Here is an 11,538-nt window from a genome sequence, read left to right as displayed (position 1 = left end):
GGATCTGACCTCCATGGACTGAGAAGGAGAGTTGCCAGTCCATCTATTTCCATTCCCTTTTTCTCTCACTTTTTAGACAGTTTCAGTTTAAGATTATCTTCTAATTACAGATGAGCATTAGCATTATTACTTGATTATCATCATTTAATCACTAATTTAATAAATAGCAGTGATTTTTAAATGTCATTTTACTTATTAACCACACTGGTAATACCGCTAGATAGAAGACGTATGTAATATCAGCCATATAGTGAACTTCAGGTCTTTATTATTTTAAAAAATAAAAATAATAGAATATATATTACATTTATTATCCTGTATCAGAGGCAGAAAGAAAAACAGAATTGTTACTAATATTTTATTTCATTCCAAATACAAAACGAAGGCACATATATAAACCATTGTCTCATCTCCTAGATCTATAATCTTTGTTAATTTCCCTTGCAAAAGCCTACTTAACATTCCATAAATGAAATGTACACAGTAATGATACATATTTATATATGTATGTATATATATATCAAATTTTATAATATATTAGATACTATGGTATATCCATCACATTTAGAAAGTTATCTTTCATCATTTAATGTAGATTTTTGAATTAAAAATGTTTCTTGGCAAATATAAATCCATAAGTTGTTGTATATGATTTATAGGATGAAATGGTTGTCATCAGTTATATATATATTTCTTTCAAAAGGAAACAATTTACATAAAATAAAAGCAGATGCTAAATAAATGGTATACAAATACGATATGCCTTAAAAATAAACCTAACCTACTCGATCACATTGTCAGACACAATCTAAGTATTGAGCTCAAACAGACTTTTTATTAAGTGCAGTATAAATAGAGGTGGACACAGCCACAGGACACAGCAGTGACACGAGGGTATACAGGGCGAGTAGGCTTTACACAAGTCAAGGTAAAGAGGTCACTTACACTGGGTAGCTTCCGTGCAGGAGAGCCACAGGACACGAGTCTCTGTGACGTGAACTTTTTTTTAATTATTATTCCGTGTGTGATTGCCATTTGGGTTGCTCCGCGTGGAAATAAAACCTCTAAGCATTCGTGTAGAAACTTAAGACATATGGAAGCACAAAGCTGTAATAACATGCGCTTTATAAGAGAATTTAAGGAAGAATCATACAATGGCTAGGCTAACTGTACATTGTTATGCAGTGAGGATAGACCACATAACTCTGTTTGTAGACCCCAAAACGGCTTATAAGTAATGTACACTAAAATTAGTAGGACAAATCTCACTAGATATACTCTGCTCAGCAGAAAAGAGGAACCTGCTGGATTTTCCACAAAAAAAAAGAGTATAAAAACATATTCATTGGGGCCTGGGAACTACATGTGCATTTTAACATAGTATTTTTTTTTTCCTGTTGAACATGATATATGCAAAATAATAATCTTGATCACTGAGTGTACATTAAAGACTGGTTGTTGCTAGTGGGCTGTCTACAGATCGCTTTGGCCAGGACCCGCAACTGAAATGAGAAAAGCACAATTCCTTGTTACACATAATGCATTATTGTACGTCAAACTGGTACATGTGAACCAAGCATAGACTATTTACTCTACTGCATGCAAAGGGAAAAAAAAGGAATTACAACACATTATCCAAAATATACTATCTAATTTTTTTTCTCATAAATAATAATATTTGAAAGTTCACTACAAAGCATGCATACAAAGGAAACTCCTAAGACCAAAGTGACGTCATCCGAACATTACTTACCCGCAAGGAATCTTCAAACCATAAGCAAGCCAAATGGTACGTATTAGCCTGGATGTACAGTTCAACAGGGAATAGCAATGGAAAGGAGATGTGTACGAGGACTGTGATGTGTGTAATTTCCGGTCTGTTGTGTGGTTTCATGGAAATTTGTGAGTGTTAATAAGTCCCAATGAAATTAATGATGTGATCCATTTTCTTCTTCAATTATGATTTCTTCTTCCTTGTGCATTTCTTGGTCAGCAAGTCCTCAGTCATGTAATGTTAATATGTTTATAACACGCCATGATGTTTCATAGAAAAATAAGATTTCTCGTAATAATGTACATATCTACCAAAGTAGACATACCATTATATCGTAGATTAATACGTCTTAGACAACAAACTACTTATGTGTACACAATAAAAGTAATAAATACATTTCAATATAAAATTATAAATGACAGCTCACAATTCTGAAAGCATACTAGCGCCATCTCTTGGGAAGGACAGAGTTACTGTAACAAGTTTCTGTAAATAAGGTGGGAACTTTCTGAAGCACATGGTAGTCACGTTGTCCAATGTAAGTTCAAATTGAAATTATCTTTTTTTTTTTCTTTTTAGGGGGGTTCAGTGTAATGTTTCATCCATTAGAATGTTTCGATATCTATTACTAGTTGTATTTTAATTCACAACAACGGGATAGAAATGGAAATGAGATGGTATTATAAAAGTCTCCAATAAAGGTATGCATTAATTTGGTCCCCTTGGTGGAACTTCACTTAAATTTCCATTTTGTAAGTTCCTGTAGTTATTGTAGAATGATATATCTTTCCACCTGAAAGTTATCAGAAACTACAATGTATGCGATAGTTTATATATACCCATCATAGACACAAAATTATGGGAGAGTGTTTCCTTTTTTTCTGCATGGAATACGTTTACTTCTTTGACTGAAGAACGGATGGGTGGGTGGTGATGTTGTCTTGGAGGAATCTGAATGTTTTTCCAGGAAGTCTGCCTCCTCTGTAAGGCGTGGGCTCCACCTCATGCGTGGGGGCGTCTGGTGTGAGCGGCTCGTTATCCTTTGGAATCTCCTCGTCTGGTTGTTGGTGGTACTGATTTTGCAAGAACCTGAAAGAGGGCGAGGGGACCTTCGAGCCCTTGTAACCAAAGCTTGAACACTCATCACTCGGCGTCTGCAATTGATCCGGCTGTGATTCAGGCTGGGGATCTGCCGCAGTATCGTACTGGGTCTGCAAGTAACGGAAGACCTTTCCTGGCGCCGCTCTCGGTTTCTTTTTGATACCTGTGTTATCAAACTGCGTCGTCAGCTCTTTCAACACGGTATCCTTTGCATTGGGTGTGTTGGCCACCCCGTTGTGGTAGTACTCCTCCAGTTCTGCAAAGGAGCTTGATGCTCTTGAAGGAGTGTCGCCGTCAGTCGTATCGGAATCAAAGCTTGAATTGGTCTCATTCTGCAGCGACTTGAAAACCCTCGGGGGTATTGGACTTCCGTCATAACGAGGAGATGGACTTTTGGAATTAACCCTTGACTTCGGCTCTTGAAGTTCGTTGTTTTCGCCGGACGAAGCCGGGTACTCTGTCTGCAGGTGACGGAACACCCTCGAAGGAATGTGTGCCCCCTCGTAGCGCCTCTCGGTGTTCTGCGGACTCGTGGATTCCTGCCGGATGATCTTCATCAGCCTCGGACTGTCAGATCCAGAGTCGTGCTCATCTTCGGCAGATTTCGGCAGCGACGGTGACTGGCAAACAGGCGAGTGGGACCGAGGAGAATGAGAGAAACTCGGGCACTTCCATGTCGGCGAGGAAGGAGACGAAGGGTCCCTGGCATTGCTCAGAGCTGAGTTGACGACGTGGGTGTTCCTCTGCCCCGTGAAGGTGATTTTGGGGGCGACGTTCCTGTAAACTCTGCTGTCTTTCGTGGTGGTGTACGAAGGAGAAATTTTAGACGGGGATGAAATGCCACTGTCCGAGGAAGTGTCGTTGGTTTCAGTCAGTGTTATGGAAGGAGAAAGAACAGAGGGGGAAGTGACATGTGTGGACTCAAGAGTTGGGGTCTGACTGGCGGCATGCGTTTGGTCATCACCTGGCGGGCTGGGAACCTCTGACCCTTTGGCAGGTTCTCCGGCGTCTGAGGCTAGAAACAAAGAACATGCAAGAAAAGGCTGGTCAACCACAGTCCAGGCAAAAAACGAGATGGGAACTCTGAGTAGCAAGCCATACTGTTTAAGAAAAAATGATAAGCAACAAACGGCATAAAGTGATAGGAAAAATTGATAAAACATGTAAGCAAAAACATACCCAAATCTAGGTCTGAATGACTGGAATATGCAAATAAGCAACAATCTTCCCCACATAAAGCTTATCTGAACAGGATCACTGTGACAAATGTAGAATAAGTGTGAATGAGAACAAACACAAGATATGTAACTGATGTGTTATATCTGCATCAGAATTACATAACTGATGAGGTGGTGTGTGCGTTGTGTTATGCTATTCTGTTACATGGTGTTGTGTCATGCTGTGTCATATTCTCGTGTCATTTCATTATTTGTTCTCATTCATACCTTTCCTACAAAGTTTTTTCTAATACGTATTTGTAATATGAAACAGGATGGCTATGAAGGATATGGTATATTCTGTTTATAGCTAATATTAGCATTGGGATTAAACAGTTTTGTTGATGGGAAAGGATTGTTATAGTTTGTTATAACGGTATTGTCTGGATAACTCTGTGCTGTTGTATTGTCATATAAATCAGTTATTGCAATATATACTTTTTTATAGTTATTTAGCTAAGAAAACTTTGTAATGAAATAAGGTGTCTACTGTGGTAATAATATTATTTCCCTTAATTATTTTGAAATCCAGCAAGAGCAGACATATATCAAAATATTCCAAAAGATCTGACAACACCCAAAGAAATGCTAATACTTGTAACCAAACCTTCAAATGCCTTAAAAGTATTTCTTCTTTCTAGCTCTAAAATGCTCGGTAAATCTGCTTTAAACCCCAGATTCCCCAAAAAGGCAACTAATAACTAATGAAGCATCTCCAATCTACATACAACGATATCTAAAAACAATTTACAAATTTACATATATATAGAAACATATTTCTCGTTTCTCCAGTTCACTTCAACAATCCGTTCGTTAACAATTCATACGTGTCATTATTCCTACCACAAGAAAAACAATTATGTTCCAATTAACAATCGATAATTAACTTTTTGAATAAATCGTATTGATTTTACTTTAATATCAAAGATTATTCCAAGACTACTTAAACTGGCAATCACTTTTGTCTTTAGTTAGTTTATCTCTACAAGTCAAATGATATCAGCTTCTAACTGAGAATTATATATATATATATATATATATATATATATATATATATATATATATATATATATATATATATATATATATAATATATATATATTTTTTTTTTCTTCTCTTCTTTTTTTTTTTTTTTTTTTACTAACTACAGACTTATTGTGACTGCCCTGTAGAGTTCTGTCATGCTTAGATTATAGATTTAATTAAGAGTATTTAATACAATTTTGAACATTGATTATAATATGCTATTCTTTCTCCTCTTTAGACCCAGACCTGCCTAGCCTTAACATATCTCGAAACTAATTCATCATAAAGTTATTGAACATAAAATGAACAATATTCTTACTCTCTCTATAAAATTTAAATTATTTTGACCTCATTCAAAAGTTTTGACCAACCTGCGATTAATGAATATTAAAACTAATCCATTTTAAAATCTAAAACAAAACTAGATTGAAAAACAAAAATATTCTATCATTACAAAGTCTCATTAAGAATAAGCAAATTAAAATAATAAGTGCATTAGTAAATAATCAACTGAAATATGCACTGAAGACTAAATTCCATTTTAGGTCTATGAAGAACAGAATTGAAATAAAAATTAAGCAAATAGCAAAGATGTTTGTGTGTGTGTGTGTTTGTGTGTGTGTGTGTTTATAAGTGTGTGTGTGTGTGTGTGTGTGTGTGTTTATAAGTGTGTGTGTGTGTGTGTGTGTTTATAAGTGTGTTTGTGTGTGTGTGTGTGTGTGTGTGTGTGTGTGTGTGTGTGTGTGTGTGTGTGTGTGTGTGTGTGTGTGTGTGTGTGTGTGTGTGTGTGTGTGTGTGTGTGTGTGTGTGTGTGTGTGTGTGTGTGTGTGTGTGTGTGTGTGCGTGCATATAGTGTTTCTGTAGTGTGCGTGTGCGTATTCGTAATTGTGTGTGGTGTTTATGCGAGTATATGTGCGCATGTGGTTTATATGCTATTTTTGGTTTATATAAATTTTGCACGTCAGTATATTATTTTTAACCAGTTAAAAGTGAGGGTAAAGGATGATCAAGGAATGTATCAAACTGTATATGGTCTTCATCCCTTATAATCAATGTTTCTAAATGTAGCTCTATAATGAATGCAACGGAAGAGAAATTTAGTATCAAGTAAAAAAACAAAAACAAATGAAAAACAAAACAAAAGAGAAAACACACCAAAATCAAAATCATGTTAAATTATCCAATTGGAAGCAAAAAGTATACTCTTAGCAGGCAGAAAAGCTCTTGGCCTTGGTAACTGCTGCTATAGATGTTTGTCTTACATTCTCTAAATAATTAAACCACACCCATTTAGGACTAGTTCAAAGAAACTCGTGAAAAAAGAGACGAAAGGGATATTTTTTATGCGTCAATCCAAAAAAAAAAATCCTTTTCGTTCAGAAACAAAAGCAGAAAGAATTATAAGGAAAAAAATATATATCCCAGCCTGTCATTTGTGGGTTTGGCCAAAAAAAAAACGTTTTAGAGACTGTATGAAAAACACGTCTATGGCAGAAGCCTTACCATCATCAGCATCTGTCATGGCTTGAAGCATCCTGAATGACCGAGAAGGAATATTACCTCCCATGTACTTCTTGGGTTCAGGGACAGTTTGGTCTGAGGGCGCCGAACTGTTCAGACCATCTGTTGGGAGAGAGAGCCGTTGAGAAATCTGCTGCATTCTGAACGGGAACCAATGAACAACGAAGGGAAGGACAGGAAAACACACGAATATGCCGAAGGCCTTTTCGCTAATGCTCTGACGAAGATGCCCTGACGAAGGAAAATAGAGTAAATATAGCAAAGAAAGAAAGAACGAAAGAAAATCGCAAAAAGGCCTTCGGCATATTCGTGTGTTTTCTTGTCCTTCCCTTCGTTGTTCCTGTTGCAATCTGTTCATCATGGATTCCACACAAGGAACCAATGAATGAGACATGTTACGAATAGCAAAGCGAAACAGGAGATAATACCTGTTACGGTAAAAGAAAGAAGAAAAAAGAATAGAAACAAGAAAAAATAAAAAGAAATTAACACTTCATATAACCATCTCATTGCTTTTCTACTCTTTTCGAAATATTTCCACATATCAAGGAGAGATGAAGGATAATTTACATGTATAAAACTTGTTCATCGCAAAATTCCTCATGGATGGTACGAAACCATGTGCCAAGGTAGGTATGGAACTAAAAATGCAAGAACAATTGATATCCCAACATTGTGAAAATCTAGTGTTATGCTTTATAACTATTTTTTCAGAGATTAACCAATATGTTAAACTGATCAAAAACGGTTTAAGTGGATAACCGGTTAGAAAAGCGAAGAAGTGCAATATTTTTTCTTCTAGAAAATGCGGAACGGTGTATCTTGTGGACACAATATAGATGAAGTAGAAAATTCTAAGAAAAGGAAAAAATAGAAAGGAATATGTGGGTCAATGGCAGGCAGCCTTATCACCACATTAACAAAAGTACAAGATGTAAATAAACCTCAATAAAAACACTGTAGAAGCTGTAGTAAAAAAAAAAAAAAAAAAAAAAAAAAAAAAAGAGAGAGAGAGAGAGAGAGAGAGAGAGAGAGAGAGAGAGAGAGAGAGAGAGAGAGAGAGAGAGAGAGAGAGAGAAAGAGAGAAAGAGAGAAAGAGAGAAAGAAAAAGAGAAAGAGATAGAGATATTATCAAGAATAATAGAAATCCACCAAACTATGTTGCAACAGAATGATAAAAGGAAGACACGGCATTGTATATTTTAACCTCTCTCATGAAAATATATATTACTTAAACAAATACAGGCGTTAAGCAAATAAAATAAAATAAAAAATAAAATCTGGCAGTGCATTCCTTTAAAATTATATAATCATGCTGATTTTTTCGAACAAAAAAAATGCACAACCCACACAGTTGCTCATTTACAAGTACATTTCTCCTTAGCACAGTATAACACTGATGCTAAACTGCAAAATAGAAAAACTTGCCATTCTTTAACAAATAACAATAATAAATAAATAAATAAATAAATAAAAAGCACTCAAATACCACATCTAATCATATAGCATAAAATTATGCAAATTAGACTCCTATGACTATTCCATACCCATGTAAAACCATCTGTAATTTTAATAATGGACTTAACACATGTGTATTTACACACTGCATATCCTAAGCAACCGAACTTCTGATGCTGTCAATACTTCTTGCACAATTAGAAAAATATCTTTTTGTAGAAGTTCTTTACTGAAGAAATCCAAAATCCACTCTAAAGAAGCCTTTTCTTATCAACTGATGCTGACTTCCCATGCATTGTAAATAAACCAAAAGTCTACCAAAACTTTCACAATAATACGAGCCACAGAAATCAGATCATTCCTTCTATATCTAGTTTATACGGAGTTTTGTCAATTTCCTTGGTCGCTCGTATAATTAACTCATTTGAATCCTACAAGGTATTCGCCGCTAATGACCTTTGTTGCAGATGCTGCAGATGATTCAGATAATCAACCAATCTCATGCTTATCAAAAAAGTAACCAAAATGAAAAACAAAAGGTTCCGTCTGCTTATATTTGAAAGTGAAGGAAACGAAAAAGGTCAGAGACACACCATCCAACCCTATACCCATTTATAAAAAGAAATCTCTACTATACATTCCTTATGAAACCCATACAATAAACTAGCAATTTGTAAAGATCTACAATACACCCGAGAAGCAGAGCAGCATGGGTAGACCTTCCTCCCTGGCACCGGAATTCACGAAACTAGCCGTTCAGTCCAAGTAGAATGCTAAAACGTAACACTCCATATACTAGCCTGGTTGTTGGAACTGCTGGGGCTGCTGAAACTGCTGCACCTTCTGTTGTGGTTTAATGTTGGGGATGTGGACGGGTCCCTGGGGTTCTGTGGAGGTTGGATAAGGGAAAGCTACAGTGAACAGGATAAGACGAACATCAGGGTTATGAGCTTTGAACATTTGGCCTCGGTAACAGAGAATCCTTCCGAGATGTGGGTTGGATCAGAGGGTACACCATTACCATACCATTCTGTGTGCATGATAACATATATCAGGTCATTCTATTGTCAGTGTGGACAGACACTGTTTAAACAAAGACCAACAAAAATATACTCATCGTTACAAGTTATTCTACCTTTAAAAATATGTAGATACATATCAAATTATTGGGTCAAGATGCATGATTTTCAATTATTGTCTACCTATTCCAGTTGTGTATAGGTGTGTCTATGGGAATTATAATTATCACAACAATCTTTAAATTAAAACTAAAGAGTATATTTCATTTCCAACATATTACTGCTACTACAGTTACCACATAAAAGAAAGTCTATTGCATATTAAGAGCTAGTTCAATCATCTATTCAGATACATGGTTAATAATCTTGCACAGACTGCTTTTATTTTGGTTATGAAGACAGTCTTGGGGTCACATACGAGTTAGGGAAGGAAAATTTCTATTCTAATGCTGGACCACCAGTAAGGGACAGGAAGTTAAATATACATGCAACATATGCAGTGAGGTTTATGGACATAAATAACAGCTCAAGTGTACTTTTGCTTAGTACCAAATACAAAGAAGAAAACACCATTTTCATCATAAAACGGATTTCTTCAAAAATTATTGAGGAAAAAATTTCATAATATTTAGATTAGTGTTTTAAGTCAGACTAAGCATAAATATCACATGTCTGTTTATACATCTAAGTTTTCCAGTTCCTTTTGCTATTACTAAATACATTTTGAAACATATATAGCATCACTAAATTTATATTTTGAGAAAGTGAATTTATAAATATGATATTTATATATCTAACTGAATTCTTCCACTGTTACATAACCCAATTTTGTCATATTCTGAAACCTGAACTAAAGAAAAATAGCGTTATTCTTTTACAAACGTCAATATAATCATCTCTAATCTTCAAGGATGCTCTGTTCAATTCATTAATCATGATCTCTTTCTGCCACTGTCTTTCTATCACTCGTAATATCCTGAATGTGTATTTTCAGTGTTGATAATAACCTGGCATCTCTATAATTATATAACAGAGTCTTTCACGTCAATTTTTTTCCAAGGTAGAGTCATTAATGAAGCGTGTATTCACAAGTTCATGAGCCGGATAACAGGTCGCTCTCATTCCATCAGCTTGTAAAAGGGGTGTAGCAGCAACAGGGACAAATGTACACACAAATATCACAAGGTTTCCACGGGGGATGTTTATCACTAAGATCTACACCAGCAACAAAGAGGCTGGGGGTGGGGGTGGGGGGAGAGAGAGAGAGGGGGTGGGTGGGGGTAGGGTGTATCACAAAGATGAGACATCAAGCAAAGAAAACGTCACTTGTTTGCCCCCATACCAGCTCCTTCAGGCAAAGTATCAGTAATCGTCTGGAGCATTCGGAAAAACTTCGAGGAGGTCGGGCTAGAAGAGCTAGGTGTCGACTCACTGAATTGCCTCATAGCAAAGGGCATGGGCTGCTGGTACTGCTGCGGCAACTTTGCGTGTTGCTGCTGACTCGGATGAGACTGGGGCGGTTGCTGCTGGAGTTGCTGCGGTTGGGGCTGCTGCTGCGCCTGGCTTTGTTTTATAGGCTGCTTATTTAGCTGATAAACAGTATTTTGCTGGTTTGGCTTAGGCCTGTATTGTTTTGGTGGAGGTTGGAACTCTCCATGGTACACGGGGGCATGAGCTTGCATATAATTGGAGATTTCATCATCTGAACCTGAGGGTTTGTTAGAGGACGACAGAGTTAGAAGAAGGAGAAGCTGAAAGTATTACGAAGCGAGACTGAAAGAAATAATAAGAAAATCATAACCAATTGCAGAATATCTCATCAAATCATAAACGTAGATGTTAAGATAACAGGAATTCAAAGCTTGCGTAAGATGTGCGTGTTCTCTGCAAAAGGAAACTTAACAGAACTAAAGTGATTTATAATAACTGTGACCAACACCAGACCAAACAAGAGCTCTGCTGGACAAAACAAAAATGTAAAATATCAGCGCGGAAATACATACATAAATAAAAAGATGCTAAATACACAGAGCAAAATAATAATAATAAATAAAAAAATAAAAATAAAAACTACAAAGACATAAATGAAGGATACCACTTAAAAGAAAACACCAAACGTTCACTGCCTTTAATGTACAACAGAATACAGTTTCGTAAGTCAAAGGCAAACTTTACGAAAAAAAAGTGCTTTATCCCATCACCAACAAACCACAATCTCCTTCTGCCACAAGAAACCGTCACCTTTTCAAGAAAAACCCATTAATATGCAGGAGAGTTCCAAGATTTCCGCCACCAAAATGTGCATAACATAACGTATTGTACATATTGCATACCAGTCTTTGGAGGAGCCCAGACATTTCTGTTGGTATAGTGACCACCTCTGCTTCGAGTCTCGTCATTATTAACAGAAACCTGCACTGCA

At 36.3% G+C, this 11,538-nt stretch overlaps 1 protein-coding gene across 24 annotated transcripts in view; it reads right to left on the bottom strand.

Annotated features, from left to right (window-relative positions):
- Positions 1–344: 344 nt before the first annotated feature.
- The window catches only part of LOC113814275 (titin), a 213,810-nt gene continuing 202,616 nt past the window's right edge, over positions 345–11,538 (bottom strand). For 13 of the 24 annotated variants that reach the window (XM_070114577.1, XM_070114575.1, XM_070114585.1 and 10 more), the window contains 6 exons: positions 11,450–11,533; positions 10,459–10,824; positions 8,898–8,984; positions 6,622–6,741; positions 1,754–3,890; positions 345–1,502 (listed from right to left, as the gene is read on the bottom strand). In XM_070114577.1, coding sequence (XP_069970678.1) covers positions 2,671–3,890; positions 6,622–6,741; positions 8,898–8,984; positions 10,459–10,824; positions 11,450–11,533 — 1,877 coding nt within the window. In that variant the 3' untranslated portion in view covers positions 345–1,502; positions 1,754–2,670. The remainder of the gene's footprint in view (positions 1,503–1,753; positions 3,891–6,621; positions 6,742–8,897; positions 8,985–10,458; positions 10,825–11,449; positions 11,534–11,538) is intronic. The other 11 variants (XM_070114586.1, XM_070114595.1, XM_070114596.1 and 8 more) reach the window with 11 other exon arrangements.

The sequence above is a fragment of the Penaeus vannamei genome, chromosome 36 (assembly GCF_042767895.1).
Source record: "Penaeus vannamei isolate JL-2024 chromosome 36, ASM4276789v1, whole genome shotgun sequence".
Lineage (NCBI taxonomy): Eukaryota > Metazoa > Arthropoda > Malacostraca > Decapoda > Penaeidae > Penaeus > Penaeus vannamei.
Note: the sequence above shows the minus strand (reverse complement) of the source record. Positions and strands in the feature narration are given on the sequence as shown.